The 19,486-nt window shown below is 43.8% G+C and overlaps 1 protein-coding gene across 1 annotated transcript; it reads left to right on the top strand.

Moving 5' to 3' along the window:
- Positions 1–18,445: 18,445 nt before the first annotated feature.
- On the top strand, positions 18,446–18,958 carry LOC133903060 (putative ripening-related protein 6). The gene has a single exon (XM_062344405.1). It carries the CDS (start codon positions 18,446–18,448, stop codon positions 18,956–18,958), a length of 513 nt encoding a protein of 170 aa, XP_062200389.1.
- The last annotated feature ends 528 nt before the right edge of the window (positions 18,959–19,486 follow it).

Here is a 19,486-nt window from a genome sequence, read left to right as displayed (position 1 = left end):
ACTCGCGCGCGTAGCTCCCAGAGCGGCATGAAAATTTTGGCCAAAGCCATGGCACCCAGGAAAGATTTTTGATTTCATCTATGGTGCTCAGGAATTGGAGTATAAAGAGAAGATGACTTGGCAAATTTGATTCACAGAACCACTCGCTGGTGAGAAACGAGTACATACATGGAAGCGTTGGGATTAAGAGAAGAGTAATGACTACACAGTACGAGGTGTCACAGGAGTTAAATCTCAGAGGGTATTCCTGTAAATTTTATCACCAAAAGCCCTAGACGCCATCTAATATGAAATCTGCATGCAAAAGTTAAACGCCAAGTAATATGGAATGGAGGGAGTATGATCTAATCAAGCCAAAATATATTTAATTAATAATTAATTATAAAAATTATTTTCTTGAGTTCTAACATTTTTTAAAATGTAATTCATACTCATATGAAGCTAACACAACTGGTTTCATGATTTTTGGAGTTCGTACGAACTAATCATGAAATTTACAAGCTATTAGCACAAAAGAAAAGGCATGACAAATAGTAACTCCGGAGTCTCTGGATTTTTCTCCGGACTTTCCAGAATACAGAGTCTCTAGAACATTCTCCGGACACTCTGGATTTATCCAACTCTCCAAATTTTTATCCGGACTTTTTGAATTTTTGCAGAAAGTAGTTCTTCGCGGGGGAAAATTACAAATTGGATTTGCGAGCCTCTCTTAACCAAAGAGTATAGGTGATTAGTGACGTCCTAAGAGTATAGGTGATTAGTGTGCACATCCTCATCACTAGACTATCTGGGAATATTACTCTAGTGAGATGATCTTCAGAGCACTAAACCTTCCGGTGAGGTCACTGTATTCTCCTATTTTTCAACAATGCCCCGATGCTTGCCTTTGGTGTGTTCAAATCAATCACCGGACAACGGTCAACCAACCTTAAGATAGACAAAATCTTCAATCTTGAACTCTAGCTCATGTCGACGACGGTCAGCATAGCTCTTCTGATGAGACTGAGTTGTGAGTAGATGTTGGCGAATGGTTAAGACACATTCTTCTGCCTCTTTGACCAAATTCGGGCTTAGAAAAGCTCTTTCGCCGGACTTAGACCAATTCAACAGCGTTTGGCATCTTCGGCCGTAGAGAACTTCGAATGGCGACATTTCAATACTTGGTTGATAACTATTGTTGTAGGAGAGTACCACAAATGGCAAGCAAATTTCCCACTTTTTGCCATACGTGATGATGAGGACATCACTCCCTCGGATACATACAATGATCCTCCATTGAACTTTCAAGATCCAATCACAAGAGTTCGCGCACGACAATTAAATTTAGAGGTGAGCTCGTTCCTAAGCAACTCTTTATATAATTTTGAGAATAGATTACTACATAATGATTATGTGTTGCTTAGGAATCATGTAGAGGACAAGGAGACACATAGAGAAAGGCTTGGAGGCGTGGAGGAGTAGCTAGGACGTCCAACAACAGCAGGAGGTCTAGTCCAACTCGAGTCCGAATCAGTCTCGACCTCCAGGACCAGCGAGCAGTAAAACGGACGCCCAGGACGCATCCGGACTCCGTTTTCGACGATTCACATATGGTTGGAAAGATAATTTCATAAGGAAACCAATGGCATTGGTTTGAGGTCCAAATTCCTTCTGAGTCAACGGGAAACGTCGAAACAAGTCAGCGTCCAGAATCTGTCCCGGTGCTGCGTCACCGTTTTTGGTCCGTTGGGCCGTGTATCGTTGTTGAGCCCATTAGGGGGGCGTGACCAGGGGGTGTGACGACCCTTAGACCCTTATTATCAGCCGCCGCCACTCTCGTTAGGGCTGGTTTTGCTTAGATTATTTTATCAAGAACAGTTTCGCCGTTTCGTCGGTCTGTGAGACCCCAACTCGTGAGATTAATCATTCATCTGCAATTTGGTTGCATTCTTCCTTGTTCTTGCTTGTGTTCTTCGATTCACAGGCAAGGACTTTAGCCTTCTTGGTGAGGTCAACCGTGCAACGCCGGTTGATAACCAGAGGAGACATGGTGCTGCGATTGCGGGGTTTCGGATCGTGTTGTTCGGAAGCCGGATCGACTTGTGTCTCGTTTCCACCAAATCGAGAGTTATCAGAACCTTTCGGGAGATCGGGAACCCTTGTTCATATTAAGTGGTATTCAGAGCTTCAGGTATACCGTCAGGTTCATATCTACCCTTAGTTTCGAGTGTTTTCGCCTTCGTTCCATAGTCCACTGCCATATCGGGTTTTTTTTTCCTGTCCTACAACCCTTCCGCGCCCTTAGCTTTTGCATATTTCAGTTTCAGAGTCCGTCGTGTTGAGTTTGTGTCCTGGTCAAGGTCTTGTTGCTGGTTAGGTCGTGTTAGAGTCCAGTTCGTGTGTTTTCCCCCACCGTTTCCATCAAACCCTAGCCTCCGTCGCATATTTTCCCCACTTTCTTCCCGTTTTGTCCTCTAATTCGGAGTCGTTTCTCAAATCGGGCATAACTTTCGCGTACGAACTCCGTTTTCAGAAAAGTCACAGAGTTTTTCGCATCGAAACGGCGTTTCGGATCCATTTGTCCCCTGCTTTGCTGGGTTCGGCGAAATCAGAACTCCCAAATTCGCCTCTGAAGTTTGAGTTTTCAATTTCCAAATATTTTTCTCATTTTCCGGCTGAACTTCAGAAAATTCTACAGGCTACGTCTTTCACTTGTTTAAGCTCAAATTTTCTGTGGTTCCCTCTTGTGTGCTCCTAAGTGAAAAAAAAATATAAAAAAAATAAAAAGAAAAAGTCGAATTTTCCCAAAAAAACAACGACAGCCCAAAAAAATAGAAAAGAGAAAGGGCAAAAGAGGAACAATATCTAGAGGAGCACATAGAGAAGGGCAAAGTGAGCTGTGTTAGTGTGTGCTATTTAGTTCTTGTTTCTGTTGCTCTTGATATCCATCATACTTGTTTCTCCACCTTGTTTATCACACATACTTGGTATTTGCAACACTTTAGGCCAGCAACGAGAACAAGTACTTGGGACTATAATTCAGCATTACTATCTGTTTCTGATTTGTATTCCACATATACATATTTGTTCTCTTTGTGTGCCTTCCAAGCTCCACAGATTCTTCTGGACAGCACTGGTTTGCATCCCTGCAATCGCTCGCACGCCTTCCAGGTATCCTTTGCTTTGCTGGTAAGAACCCTGGTAAGAGCTTGGTAAGGTGTCTACCTTTGCTGATCTTGATTGAGAGGCACCACTCCACCTTTGTAGTACGATTATTAGGGATAACCTTCACTGTTTGTTGTTGTGTTTGTTTCCACAATGTCAGTTGATGGAGATAAAACGCCAAAGGACTTCAAGGAGTGTGTCAGCCAAGAGCAGCTACAAGTTGTTGTAGACAATGCTCAGAAGGAGATGAAGGAGACAGTCATCAAGGCTGTCACTGAAGCGATAATTGAGATGAAACTCGCAAACGCGGTTGAGCGGGTGGACAAACGTTATCCGAGCTCACCGACAGGGTAAATGCTTTGGAAAACCGTCCTGTGCACAACGAAGATGTGAATGGAAGCAACACCGGTGATGAGCTGTATGATGACGATGGTAATGTTGATCCAGCGGCGACATTGCAAAACAGATTACGGCGTCGTCTTCGCACTAACACCACATGTATGGGTGGCGTTCCACATCACCACCACCATCGAGGTATGTATAATCGAGCTCCTGAAGATCCTTATGCTAAGGTTAAACTTACTATACCTTCTTTTTCGGGACATTATGATGCTGAGGGATATCTTGATTGGGAGATGACAATAGAGCAAAAATTTAGTGCCCACCAAGTACCTGAACAACATAGAGTTAGACAAGCCACTAGTGAGTTTAAAGATTTTGCTATTATTTGGTGGACTGGTTTAGCTGCAGATGGTGCCACACCTCGTACATGGGAAGAGCTTAAGGTTGCTATGCGTGATAGATTTGTTCCCCCATCTTATCATAGAGACCTGCGTAAGAAATTGATGCGCTTAGAACAGGGAGATAAATCTGTGCAGGATTATTATGGTGAGCTTCAAAAGGGCTTGATGCGTTGTGGCATAGTAGAGGGAAATGAAGATTCTATTTGTCGATTTTATTCGGGTTTGAGACGTGAAATCCAGGATATTATTGATTATAAAGAATTTAACAATGTCAACCAGTTGTTTCAGTTTGCTATGCTTGCAGAGAAGGAGTTGCAGGGGCGTGAGCAGCAGGGCAAGTACAAGGCCAGCACCACATACACGCCGCGCACAGGACCATCCTTGGGGCTGTCCAAACCATCCACTTACAGGGCTCCCTCACCAGCGAGCAAGCAACAAGCAGCTACGGCACCAAATCCGGTCACTACACGATTTTCAAGCTCAGGTAAAAATTCTGTTTTGCAGGGACCTTCCAAGAGTGCTTCCTCTGTTGCATCAACGGGACGCACCTCTGGCATTCAGTGCCGTCGCTGCCATGGATTCGGTCATGTGCAGAAGGATTGCCCAAGTCAGCGGGCATACATTGCAACGGAAGATGGGTACATCAGCGCCTCTGACATTGAGGAAGAAGAAGAAGAAGAACCAGTTGTTGAGGAGAGCAACGAAATCTTGGGCAGTGATGACACAGCGACCTATAGGAGCATCATTGTGCAGCGGGCGCTCAGCACAAAGGTACAACAACCAGAGAAGCTGCAACGCCATAACTTGTTCCAGATTTTCTTCGTCATCCAAAATCGGCGAGCACGTGTCATCATCGATGGAGGTAGTTGTAATAATTTGGTGAGTTCAGATTTGGTCAAGAAGCTTGGCTTGACCACACGCCAACACCCCCATCCATATAACCTTCAGTGGTTTAATGATGCTGGAAAAGCTAAGGTAACACAAACTTGCAGAGTTTCTTTTTCCATTGGTTCCTATGCTGATTATGTTGACTGTGATGTGGTACCTATGGAAGCTTGCTCACTTTTATTGGGTCGACCTTGGGAATTTGATAATGATGCTATACACCATGGTAGAAGTAATACATATACTTTTATGCATAAAGGAAAGAAAATTACTTTGGTTCCTATGACCCCTGCTGAAATTGTACAAGCTGATAAAGAGCGAGCTGCTAATTTGCGTGATACTAAATCTGAAAATCAGCAAGTTGCTAATTCTCTTTACCCACCTAAAAAGGATAAGTCTGCACCTAGTTCTAAAGTAGAGGGCATAAAATTGAAGGGTGGTGTTGTGCTTGCACTAAAAAGTGACCTTGCTGAAATTTCTAATAATGATATTTGCTACACCTTGGTTTGCAAACGAGTTTTGTATTCGCTTGATGATGTTATTAGTTCGATACCTCCTGCTGCCACTAACCTTTTGCAGGAGTATGAGGATGTTTTCCCAGCTGAGATACCCCCGGGACTGCCACCTATGAGAGGGATAGAGCATCAAATCGATTTGATCCCGGGAGCAACATTGCCAAATCGTGCTGCGTATCGAACCAATCCCGAGGAGACTAAGAAAATTCAGCAGCAAGTCCAAGAGCTTTTGGACCGCGGGTATGTACGTGAGAGCCTTAGTCCTTGTGCTGTTCCTGTGATTTTGGTTCCTAAGAAAGATGGTACTTGGCGTATGTGTGTTGATTGTAGAGCCATCAATAACATTAATATTCGATATCGCCATCCTATTCCTAGACTTGATGATATGCTTGATGAGTTGTGTGGCTCTGTAATTTTTACAAAGATCGACTTGCGTAGTGGTTACCACCAAATTAGAATGAAACTTGGAGATGAATGGAAAACAGCTTTCAAAACTAAATTCGGATTATATGAGTGGTTAGTAATGCCTTTTGGTTTAACTAATGCACCTAGCACTTTCATACGTTTGATGAATGAGGTTTTAAGAGCTTTTATTGGACGATTTGTGGTGGTTTACTTTGATGATATATTGATTTATAGCAAGTCTTTGGATGAACATATGGATCACTTACGTGCTGTTTTTAATGCTTTACGTGATGCACGTTTATTTGGTAACCTTGAGAAGTGCATCTTTTGCACGGATCGAGTCTCTTTTCTTGGCTATGTTATTACTCCACAGGGAATTGAGGTGGATGAGATGAAAATTGAAGCCATAAAGAGTTGGCCGGTGCCCCAAACCATCAAACAGGTGAGAAGTTTTCTTGGACTTGCAGGTTTTTATCGTCGTTTCGTGAAGGATTTCAGCGCCATTGCTGCCCTCTTACACGAGTTGACAAAGAAAGGTGTGGTGTTCCATTGGGGTAAGGCACAAGAGAAGTCCTTTGACACTTTGAAGGACAAGCTTACGCACGCGCCATTGCTGCAACTTTCAAATTTTGGTAAGACCTTTGAGCTAGAATGTGATGCTAGTGGAGTTGGCATTGGAGGTGTTTTGATGCAAGAAGGTAAGCCCGTTGCATACTTTAGCGAAAAATTGCATGGCCCTGTTCTTAATTACTCTACGTATGATAAGGAATTGTATGCACTTGTACGTTCTTTAGAGACGTGGCGTCATTATTTGTGGCCTAAAGAATTTGTTATACATTCAGATCATAAATCGCTTAAGTATCTTCGTTCTCAAAATAATCTGAATCGTAGACATGCTAAGTGGGTTGAATTTATTGAATCTTTTCCTTATGTTATCAAACACAAGAAAGGGAAGGATAATATAATTGCTGATGCTTTGTCTAGACGATATGCTTTGTTGTCCCAACTTGATTATAGAATTTTTGGACTTGACTCAATAAAAGAACAATATGTGCTTGATCCTGATTTTAAAGATGTATTGCTAAACTGTAAAGAGGGACGTACGTGGAACAAGTTTGTGATCAATGATGGATTTGTGTTTAGAGCTAACCGTCTATGCATTCCAGTTGGTTCCGTTCGTCTTTTGTTGTTGCAGGAAGCACATGGAGGAGGATTGATGGGACATTTTGGTGCTAAGAAGACGGAAGATATGTTGGCCACACATTTCTTTTGGGCCAAAGATGAGGAGAGATGTTGAGCGGTTCGTGGCACGCTGTACCACATGTCAAAAGGCTAAGTCTCGCTTGAATCCACATGGTTTGTATATGCCTCTTCCTGTTCCTTCTATTCCTTGGGCAGATATTTCGATGGACTTTGTTTTGGGATTGCCTAGGACTAAGAGGGGGAGAGATAGCATTTTTGTTGTTGTGGATCATTTTTCTAAGATGGCACATTTTATACCTTGTCATAAAAGTGATGATGCCGTTTATATTGCTGACCTCTTTTTCAAAGAGATTGTTCGCTTGCATGGTATGCCTTCTACTATTGTTTCAGATCGCGACGCTAAATTTTTGAGTCACTTTTGGCGCACTCTATGGAATAAGTTGGGTACAAAACTATTGTTTTCTACTACTTGCCACCCACAAACTGATGGCCAAACGGAGGTAGTGAACCGCACTTTGGGTACCATGTTGAGAGCTATTTTGAAGAAAAATTTGAAGATGTGGGAAGAATGTTTGCCCCACGTGGAGTTTGCTTATAATCGGGCAACACATTCTACCACCAAGGTAAGTCCTTTTCAGGTAGTGTATGGTTTTAACCCTCGCGCTCCTATTGATCTTTTGCCTTTACCTACCACTGAAAGAACACATAGTGATGCTAGTGCACGTGCTGATTTTATTCGTAAGTTGCATGAAACAACTAAAATAAATATCGAAAAGATGAATGAAAAGTATAGAATTGCTGGTAGTGAAGGTAGGAAAGAAGTCAAACTTGAATTGGGTGATTTAGTGTGGTTACATTTAAGAAAAGATAGGTTTCCAGAGCTGCGTAAGTCTAAATTAATGCCAAGAGTTGCTGGTCCTTATAAGATAATTGAGAAAATAAATGATAATGCATATAAACTTGAGTTGCCACCCGAGTTCGGGGTTAGTCCTTCTTTTAACATTGCAGATTTGAAACCTTACTTGGGAGCCGATGATGAGCTTGAGTCGAGGACGACTCCAATTCAAGAGGGGGAGGATGATGAGGACATCACTCCCTCGGATATATACAATGATCCTCCATTGAACTTTCAAGGTCCAATCACAAGAGCTCGCGCACGACAATTAAATTTAGAGGTGAGCTCGTTCCTAAGCAACTCTTTATATAATTTTGAGAATAGATTACTACCTAATAATTATGTGTTGCTTAGGAATCATGGAGAGGACAAAGAGACACATAGAGGAAGGCTTGGAGGCGTGGAGGAGCAGCTAGGACGTCCAACAACAGCAGGAGGTCTAGTCCAACTCGAGTCCGAATCAGTCTCGACCTCCAGGACCAGCGAGCAGTAAAACGGACGCCCAGGACGCATCCGGACTCCGTTTTCAACGATTCACATATGGTTGGAAATATAATTTCATAAGGAAACCAATGGCGTTTGTTTGAGGTCCAAATTCCTTCTGAGTCAACGGGAAACGTCGAAACAAGTCAGCGTCCAGAATCTGTCCCGGTGCTGCGTCACCGTTTTTGGTCCGTTGGGCCGTGTATCGTCGTTGAGCCCATTAGGGGGGCGTGACCAGGGGGTGTGACGACCCTTAGACCCTTATTATCAGCCACCGCCGCTCTCGTTAGGGCTGGTTTTGCTTAGATTATTCTGTCAAGAACAGTTTCGCCGTTTCGTCGGTTTGTGAGACCCCAACTCGTGAGATTAATCATTCATCTGCAATTTGGTTGCATTCTTCCTTGTTCTTGCTTGTGTTCTTCGATTCGCAGGCAAGGACTTTAGCCTTCTTGGCGAGGTCAACCGTGCAACACCGGTTGATAACCAGAGGAGACGTGGTGCTGCGATTGCGGGGTTTCGGATCGTGTTGTTCGGAAGCCGGATCGACTTGTGTCTCGTTTCCACCAAAACGAGAGTTACCAGAACCTTTCGGAAGATCGGGAACCCTTGTTCATATTACGTGAGAACACAAGCCCATAACATATCTTCTAAGATCTGATTCACTCTCTAGGTTTGGCCATCTGTCTGAGGGTGGTGTGCGGTGTTATGGAAGAGCTCGGTTCCCATTGCCTTATTAAGGCTCCTCCAGAAATGAGAAGTGAACTGAGTGCCTCGATCAGAGATGATTTTCTTCAGAATTTCATGGAGGCAAACAATCCTAGTGAGGTACAACTCCTCATATTGCTGGACCGAATGCGTGGTCTTAACAGGAAGGAAATGAGCGGACTTTGTCAATCGGTTCATAATGACCTAAATCGAGTCATAGCCTTTAAAAATCTTTGGCAATCCGGTAATGAAATCCATACCGATTTTCTCCCATTTCCAGGAGGGAATAGGTAAAGGCTGGAGTGTATTGGCTAGCTTGATGTGCTCGGCCTTCACCCTTTGGCAGACATCACACTCAGCAACATATCGAGCGATTTCTCGCTTTATACGAGTTCACCAAACTTGGGTTTGAGGTCTTAGTACATTTTCGTGCTCCCCGGATGAATGGATAGTAATGAGTCATGAGCTTCATCAAGAATCTTCTTCCTTAAAGCCTCGACCTTTGGGACCACTAGCCGGTTTACAAACCACAGAACACCTTGCTAATCTTCAGAGAAACATGTGGCCTTGCCTACTTTCATCTTGTCTCGGATTCGGGCCATGCCCTTATCACCCTTCTGAGCTTCCTTGATTTCATCTAGTAGGGTGGATTTGATCTCCAAATTTGCAAGAAATTCCTCCAGACACATCTCAAGCCTAAGCCTTCAGAACTCATCACAAAGTGTAGCATTTCTGGACGAAATCATAAGGCAATTGCACTGAGTCCTACAGCTCAAGGTATCGACGATAACGTTCGCCTTGCCCAGGTGATAGTGGACTTCCAATTCATAGTCCTTGATCAACTCGAGTCATCTCCTTTTCCTCATGTTGATGTCGGCTTGGGTGAAAATATACCTGAGACTCTTGTGGTCAGTATAAATGTTGCACATATTTCTGAGGAGATACTGACGCTAAATCTTCAGGGCGTGCACTACTGCTGCTAGTTCTAGATCATGTGTGGGATAATTTTCCTTATGTGGCTTCAATTGGCGTGAGGCATAAGAGACCATGCGTCCTTCTGGCATGAGAACACAGCTGAGTCCAAAGCGAAAGGTATCACAATAGACATCAAAGCTCTCGTGAACATCTGGTTGTGCTAGAACTGGCGCTAAGGTGAGACGAGACTTCAAAGTCTGGAAAGCCACACTCCTTAGACCATTTGAACTTGACATTCTTCTTCAATAATTATGTCATGGGCTTGGCAATTTTGGAGAAGTTCTCAATGAACTGATGGTAATAACCCGCAAGTCCGAGAAAACTCCGGATGTCAGTGACACTTCTAGGTTGCACCCAATTGAACACATCTTGTACCTTGCTCAGGTCAACGGTGACACCGTTCTCTGATAAGACATGACCTAGAAAAACAACCTCCTTGAGCCAGAACTCACATTTGCTAAATGTGGCATATAGTTTATGGTCTCGAACGTGGCAAAGAATAACGTGGATGTGCTCATAATGCTCTTCTTTAGTCTTGGAGTAGATGAGAATATTATGGATGAACACCACGACAAACTTGTCGAGTTCCTCCATGAATAATGTGTTCATCAAATACTTGAAGAATGCTAGTGCATTTGTCAAGCCGAAAGACATGACGGTGAACTCATAAAGCCCGTAACGGGTCGAGAAAGCTGTCTTTGGAATATCCTCCGGTCGGATCCTGATTTGGTGGTAATCCAACCTCAAGTCAATCTTAGAGAAAACTTGGACACCGGTCAATTGATCGAACAATATATCAATCTGAGGGAGTGGATACTTGTTCTTGATCATAACGGCATTCAACAGATGGTAATCAACACACATCCGTAGAGTATCATCTTTCTTCTTGACAATGAGCGTCGGGCATCCCCAAGGCGAGGAGCTCAGATGAATGAAACCCTTCACAAAGAATTCCTGAATTTGTTTCTTAAATTCTGTTAACTCATTTGGTGGCATCCGATAAGACCTCTTTGAAATCAGGGTCGTACCGGGAAAAAGATCAATAGAGAATTTCAATGTTCGATCGGGTGGCATTCATAGCAGTTGTTCTGAGAAGACGTCAGGTAACTCGCACACAATAGGAATACTTAGGAGATCAGTAGCGGTGACAACCTTTAGGGCATATAAGTGAGAATCACCCACTCCAAGGTAAAGAGAAACCTAGTCACCCTTGTGATTCTTGAGAGAAACGATTCTCTTGGCACAATCAAGCCGAGCACCATATTGGATTAACCAATTCATTCCCAATATGACGTCCATCCCTCTAGTATCCAGTGGGATCAAATTTGCAGAAAACTGGACCCCCTCAATGAGAATCTTAGCCTTAGGAATGACTCGATTGGTTATTAATTTAGTCCCGGGTGCATCAATATGATAGGCAGAAGACAGGGTCTCGATGACTATATTGTGATCCAAAGCATAACTATCCTTAATGAAGGAATGGGATGCACCTGAATCGAAAAGAACAACTACAGGGTGAGAATTTACATGTATCGTACCAACGAGCAAGTTATTGTCCTCTTGAGCACCCTCAACGTTGGTGTGGCGCACTTGGGCACGCTTGGGGACATGTGTAGCCCAGGAGGATTGTGGAACGGGTTGAGCGGGTAGCTGTTTTGGAGTAGTCATCACGACTCCTAGCTTCAGGTAAGGGCAATCACGAGCGAAGTGCCCGACATGCCCACAGCTGTAACACAGGCCATCAGGGCCACCCGTCACATTCACTTGAGAACTGGCGGGTCTTGGAGGCTATCCTTAAGGAGCGGAGAAGGACGGGTGTCTCACTATCCACATCGGTCGTGGAGCAGTCGAGACCGACATGTGGGATGGAGGAGGTTGACACTACATCCGTGTGCATTGAGAGTTCCTGCCCATGGAAGGCGATGAGACTCTCTTGCGCTTCTTATCCTCTTGGTGTTTTTTTAGCTTGAACTCGACCGTGAGGGATGTGCTCACTAACTTGTTGAAGTCGGTGAACTCATGAGCCAACAACCGGTCTTGCATATTCGAGTTGAGGCCATTCACAACGCGGTATTGCTTCTTCCTGTTAGTGTTGACCTCATCCTAAGCATACTGTGCCAAATGGTTGAACACTTGCACATACTTCATTACCAATTTGTCTCCTTACTGGAGGTCCATAAACTCCTGCCTCTTGATCTCCATAAGGCCCTTAGAAATATGAAAGTCACAGAATACTTGGTGGAATTCCACCCAAGACACCCGGTGAATGGCGGGGTGCATGGCCAGAAGGTTGGATCACCATGCACACGCCCGCACCCTGAAGCCAATGAGCGGCGAAGAGCGCCTTCTCATGGTCCTTGCACCTGAGGAGAGTGAGCTTTTGCTCAATAGTCCAGAGTCAGTGGCCAGCATCTGGAGGATCCTCAACCCGCGTAAAGATGGGCGGCTGAGTTCCAAGGAAATCGATGAAATAATCATGGCATCTGACCCCACCTCCTCCTTGAGGGGCAATGTTGCGCATGAGGGCCTCGAGGGGAGTAGTTTGAGCTTGGATGTTTTGCTCTATTTGCATCAGGACATCCGCCATACTCAGCAGTGGAGGCGGTGGAGGGTTGTTCTCATTTGAACCCTCGAGAAGATCTCCTAAAGTGCAACGGATTCTTATCCTACGATGACGATAAGATGAAAAAGGTAAAAATCAAATTCCGACATATCGGAAGTAGTATTAGTCAGATAACAATCGCAAGTGATGCATTAATTTTAGACTCTGTCAGGTGCGGAGAGTTCACAAGAATTTATGAAGTGTCCGCAAAAATGTTCGGAGTGTCGGCACATTTTTGCGGACTCTCCGCGGTTGGACAGAAATGTAGGTTAGATCCTGACAAGGGAAAATGCATGCTCAAGAATATGGCATGAAATGAACAATGAAACATGGAAGCATGCCCGATCCTTATCTTCACGTTTCTTTCCCGAATGCATATCTCCCCAAACAATCATCACAAACACACCCCAAACAATCATCACAAACACATACATCACCTTTCGCACGAAGAGAATAAGTATTCACTCGAATGGTGCTTGTACAACTCACCGCACAAGCGACGTTTCAAACATGGTTGCCCACGTATTCACTTCACGTAGCTTCTCCTTACGGGACACCCCATGTAATCACCGCAGGGGTAGACGACCATAACTACCATCATATGGTGGATGTTCATACTTTATTACTAACGTATTTACTTTCCGTACCATTGCCGTACAGAACACATCGGACCCCTATCTCACACCAGTTGAGCCCTCGATATTTGTCGCTATCGGGATGCATCAATGCAACATGCTTAGCAAATGCATCATACTAGGAAACGACACAATGCATAAATAAACAATCCAAGTGCATCAACCAAGCATACGTTACACTTATGGGCACAATATAGCAAGTTCATATATATTAATCATGAGGAGTCATAAAGGGAACTTTTGTGGGTTTGACCATCTTACTAACCTACGTCTTAAGCATGTTTAGGCTACTTTATTAAACCAAGCTCTGATGCAATGCAGTAAGGAACCGTTCAAATATTATTCTAATTAATTATTAAGTCAATCATTTACTTAATCACAACTTCAACGATGAACCAAAATACTATTCCGGTAGTCCCGGCACGTGTTTTGTGCCCAAAATCGGAACACATGCCTTTCCAACATTTGACATCACAACACAACTTAATAAATAGTGAGTAATTGACATTAGATTATAAGTTCTTAATCATTTACCAAGTTATTACAATTTATATCAAAAGAGAGTTAGGAGAAGATAAAAACCGACTCAACTTCTAACCAACAAAAAAACTACACAGTGGAAACAAAAAGCTAAAGATAGCAAAAGATAAGTGAAGCCATATGCCCTTAGGCTTCACCCCAAAAACGCGACCTCTGAGTAGTTGCTTACTCATACCTGCTGTTGGGGATCATCTCCTGCCGTCCTCGTACCTGAAGGCAACTGCGAAGTTAGTTGGAGGTGCTGCGGGACAACTGCTGTGTTGGTTGCATCTTCCATAACCGAATTGGCGTATGCGAAGACTGATCTGCCTCGGCTGACGGGCGAAGCCCCCATTCGCGTCCCGTGCCCTTCGCTCGGTGCGAAGACGAGACCAGGCCTTCGCCAGGAGACGGCGAAGGCAGCTCGTCAAGAGGTCGGACGGAGAGGGCTTCGATACCCTTCGGTTGGAAAAACAGCTGGACAGTGGGCCCAATTGCCATGGGCACTGTTGTAATTATGGGATCATGCTTATTTGTACTATATTACCCCTGGATATTCCGGGAATGTAGCAGGTTAGAGGGTAATATGTGTAAACCGGGTCCGTGATCGCCGGGTACGGGCTATAAATAGAGCCACAGTGTAAACATGAAGGATAATCGAGACTGTTCTACTTCCAGTACACGTCACCGTAAGGAGCCTTCGCTAGTTTCACCCCCGAAGGCCCATCTTGTCTGGGACCTCGATCCCAACACCTGCCACCACCCTAAGCAGGCATGAAGTAGCCAAAGACCAACTCTCGTCGACGGTAGCACCTGAAGAAGCAACATGAGTACGAAGGTACTAGCGAGATTTAATCCATAATGGACACTTAGAAATAGCCCAACTCTAAGAATTATGCATTTGGATGTTAGCAATAAAAGACCACATAGTTAAGTAAACTTCATATGCAAAAGCAAACTTGACATAAATATGTGTGAGCATCTATACTTTACCAACACGACTATCTAACCAATAAACCTCAATTGAACATATATGTAAACGGTATAAAGCACCATCTCAACCCATCAACTACATAAATCCACATTCGTAACTCTACAACTACTATAAATGGATGGAAGCATGCTCATGACCGAGAGCGCAGCATTTTAAAATATTTTTATACCCTGCATAGGTACTCCTTTACTTACACGAGTTGAGGACCATACGGCTTGCATGACCACGCAGGTCCATACAAGGGGTACTCATATTACAATAAGCCCTGACTGTTTGATCATGCGCTGATAGGTACGGGGTCATCTGGAACTACTTTCGGAGCAAAATGGATACCCCAACCGGCCTCATGCTTGACACCATCGACCCACACGTCAAAAAGCCATAGCTACAAACGTTTTCCGCTTATCATTCTCATATGCGACATGTAGTAAGCACGGAAAGTGTTAAAGCCAGCTACAAAAACGATCGATGCTTAAACGATGCAAGCGATCTACGGTGTTCGGATCCCTTTCCCGACCTACCTAGCGGAACTCCACATCCGGGTAGGGCAAATACCCCTAACGCCGTCCACATCTCATCTCATTCTCACCACTCATCCAACCAACACCATCAACCCATCATTATTATTATTGTGCAAGTAATTAAAGTCTATGCTTGCGAACGATGAAACATTTCACCGCTCGACTTCTACCTATGACCTAAAAACTTGCTAAGCATCATGAATGACATTTTAAGTTACATAACACCATATTAAACCCATTCTACAAGGATACAGATCAAAAATTATTCAAGACAGGAGAATTAGTGCATTAACATAGGTTCTACCCATCATAAATCCGACATCGACTCGAACTCATGAATAATATACATAAAGTGTAATTTATCACATATGACGCATATGATTCAAATTAATGGGAGAAGTATGCTTAGATGCTTGCCTTCCTGCTCAGGTGACTGCCTAATGCTACCCACACAACACTCACAGAATTTCAGTACATTGGCGTCGCCTTCAACATGACTGGGTCACATGCCGGTTCTTTGCTCACTAAAGAAAAACACATGCAATGATGAGCATGAATGAAGTATAACAAAGTATGTAACAATATGCATATGATAAAATACCGTAAAGTATACTTTATAATGCAAGAAAACATCTTTGCTAGATGACACTAATCATACATGAATTGCCAAGAAGTTCCATAATTTTAGGACATAGTATTAATTAACTATGATTTATTCAAGCCAAAACGTAACTAATTAATTAATTATTAAAATTATTTCTTGAGTTCCAATATTTTTAACATGTAGTTCATACTCATACAAAACTAACAACTAGTTTCATGATTTTTGGGGTTCGTATGAACTAATCATGAAATTTACAAGCTATCAGCACAAAAGAAAATGTCTGATGAACAGTAACTCTGGAGTCTCCAGATTTTTCTCCGGACTTTCTGGACTACGGAGTCTCGAAAAAATTCTCCGGACACTCCGGATTTATCCAGACTCTCCGAATTTTTATCCGGACTTTCTGGATTTCTGCAGAAAGTAGTTCTTCGTGGGGAAAAATTGCCGATTTGATTTGCGAGCCTCTCCAACCAAATAGGAACATATTGAGAGAGTTTATAGAGTCTAGAACTCATTCAACAACCTAGCAAGTCGATTTCTAACTCAAATCTCACCCGAATCATCTAAATTGCTCTGAAGTTTAAGAATTCAAGAGCTTCACAATTCTAGCTCAAAATTCAAAATCCAACTATCCAAACTACGGATTCTTGCCATAGATGCCTACGGAACTTACCCAAGGGTCCTTGCCGATGTTGGTGTTCGTCGGATAACGAAAGAAGCAGAGGAAATCGCTCGGGGAAAAGGAAGAATGCCGGTGCTCCTCGTTATTCAACCAAGAACACCAAAATATATCAAAATCAGCTCGAATCCTTCGGAAAAATGAAAATGAATTGGATGGATAAGAAACTCATAACCTAGGGAACCCATGAGTACCATATGTATACCTCGATTCCTTCTCTTTATGTGAGATTTTGAGGGAGAAGAAGATAGTGCTTGAGAGAGGGGAGGGGAGTTGCTGCTCCCTTTGGGGCTGCATGGGTGGGAGAGAGAGGGAGCAGGTGAGAGTGAGTGTTTGCCCCCTTTAGAGAGACGAGGTGGTTGGCCCACTTGGTGGGGCTCACGTGCTAGGGAAAATAGTCTATTTTAATTGTGAATTCTATTATTTTCTCTCTCGAATTTTTTTCTCATCCGATTGACTCAAAACGAATTGCTTCGACATTCAAAAATAAAATTACACCAAATTAAACATAATAGTTAAAAAGTATGATTATACTTAATTATGTGATTATGGTTTCAAAATGTAACCGTCTTTTTTTTTTAAACCTCATCAGTGCCGGTTGTTAAGCCGGCATTGATAGTCTCTGACTATAAATACCTCTTATAGAGTACCGGTTCCAAAACAGATACTAATGAGGTTTTGGAATCGGCACTATTAACATATTTTGGTGTAGTGTACATTACTAAAATACATGTGGACACAACAGATTGACTTAGGACAAATCTTTAACAAAGCTCCTGCATGATACCAAATCTTTAACAAGGTCCTCTTGGATCATGTATAAGTATTAAAGCATTTATTGATTTGATGGTTTCGTTAGATTCAATGGTAAGAATGATGTTTCGTTCGGTTGCTAACAGAAACTACTTTTTATGTACCAATTCGTGGTAATCTTGTGTTCTCTTTAAAATGTAAGGATGTTCTAGAGGCATCAGTATTCATTCTTCATTTTGCTACGCGTCAGTATTAACTAAGAATATTATAGCCGCATCAAAGTACTCCCGCATATAAAATCTGATAGCACAAAGTGCTTGCAAAAATACATAATTTAAATGGAACAAACGATGTACGTTCGTATCAAGTTTACTTATATATAAAGTTTGGTTCTCAAAATGCATATCTCAAAAAAATTAAGTATAGATCATAGTTTAATTTGTAAACAACTAGATCAAAATCAAAACCACACACTGACACGCACATCTCTCAAAGCCAATTCTCAATGGAAGGAGGGAAATGAAGTTGTACTAATGAAAAAAGGGCCTGGGAACAGGAAACTTAGGCAATAACAAAAGCTGTATAAAATTAGCTAAGAAAAAAAAGGCTCATGTATTCTTACAAGAATAATGATGGGATGCGCACTTACGGATGTGTGAGTATGGTGTGTATCCCTCTATGGTGGAGTGTATCCGTGTCTGTCATATTTGTAATTGAAAAAAATTATATATGATATCATTCCGCATGTGATTTGGGCATGTGTGGTGGTGTGCATCGTTCTGTAATCGAAAAACATTACATATGAATGTCATTCAGGCCGATCCTAGTATCTCATTGGTTGGCCTGAATTTTGGTTTCTTTTTCTGTTGCTCGCACTAAGATCTAATTAAATCAACTCTGTCACAATCAAGGGCTGACCTGCTCAAATGTTCTCCTCAGATATTACCGCTGTAACATTAGCGACACCATGAAATCCAAAAGCACCGTTTCTAGTACGATGCAGTCGCCTGCTTCATCGAGTGCACCGAAAGACTATCGTACTCATCTAAAAAAAAGGATTAGCATCGCGGACCTTAAACAAGAGCCACACATGGCGGCGATGCACACGCCTATATAAACGGCCCCTCGAGGCAAGCACCTGAAGCACACACGGCGAGTCAAAGTGCAAGGCTAACTAGCTCAGCAATGGCGAGCGCTAAGATTGTGGTGTTTGCCGTGCTCGTCCTGCTGCTGCAGGTGTCGTCGTGCGCCGTCGCCCGGCGCCACCACGAGCCGGACCCGTGCCGCGACACGGTGCCGCCGGGTCTGATGCGCCACAAGGATCGCCGCCGCTGCTCGTCGTCCCCAGACGCGTCGGCCCACGGCGGCACGGGCACGCCCGCGGTGATGACGGTGAACGGGTTCGAGCGCGGCCAGGAAGGGGGCGGCCCGTCCGAGTGCGACGGGCACTTCCACAGCGACCGCGAGATGGTCGTGGCGCTGTCCACGAGGTGGTACGCCCACGGGCGCCGGTGCCACAAGACGATCCGCATCACGAGCGCACACAACAGGCGCACCGTGGAGGCCAGGGTCGTGGACGAGTGCGACTCCCGGCGCGGATGCAAGGACAACATCGTCGACACGTCCAAGGCCGTGTGGGAAGCGCTCGGGCTCGACACCAACCTCGGCGAGGTCCCCGTCACCTGGTCCGACGCCTAAGCCGTGGCGGGCGTGCAAGCGCGCAGTTGCAAGTTGATTGGTGTCCGTTGCTACGTGTGTTCTCTACATGAGTACGTACGTAGCTGAATAAACGAGATCAGACTAATGAATGGATGAGTTGAGTCAACTTTTTCTTTTGTTTCACTCCCATGCACACGTATCTGTTCTTTGCTGGAATGTTTCCGTTGTGCCCTCGACCAGCCAAGCCAGAATTTTTTCTATGCAGTTGTTTGTGTTTCAACTGTACCCGATCCAGAAAAGAGAAGGACGTGACAGAAAGATGAAGAACCAAACCATGCTAGTCATTGGTTAGCAATGCTAAACAAGTTGCGATGTTGTTGAAATCTCTGATTCGTTGACGACCGGTTACTAGTTTGTCTCGTCCACAGAACTATCGAGTCAACCCGTGTCCGGCTCAACGAGAGTCAACCTGTGTCCAGGATGGGGCGGCTTGTTGTGGCGCATGCCGCCCGGCAGGTCGAAGTTGAGGGCGTCGGCGTCGGGTCCGGCTTGCCGTGCCGCCAGGCA

Source organism: Phragmites australis, chromosome 21, assembly GCF_958298935.1.
Source record: "Phragmites australis chromosome 21, lpPhrAust1.1, whole genome shotgun sequence".
NCBI classification, from domain to species: Eukaryota; Viridiplantae; Streptophyta; class Magnoliopsida; order Poales; family Poaceae; genus Phragmites; species Phragmites australis.
Note: the sequence above shows the minus strand (reverse complement) of the source record. Positions and strands in the feature narration are given on the sequence as shown.

Coding starts and splice junctions, on each gene's coding strand:
- LOC133903060 (XM_062344405.1), top strand. CDS start 18,446: ATGGCGAGCGCTAAGATTGTGGTGTTTGCCGTGCTCGTCCTGCTGCTG.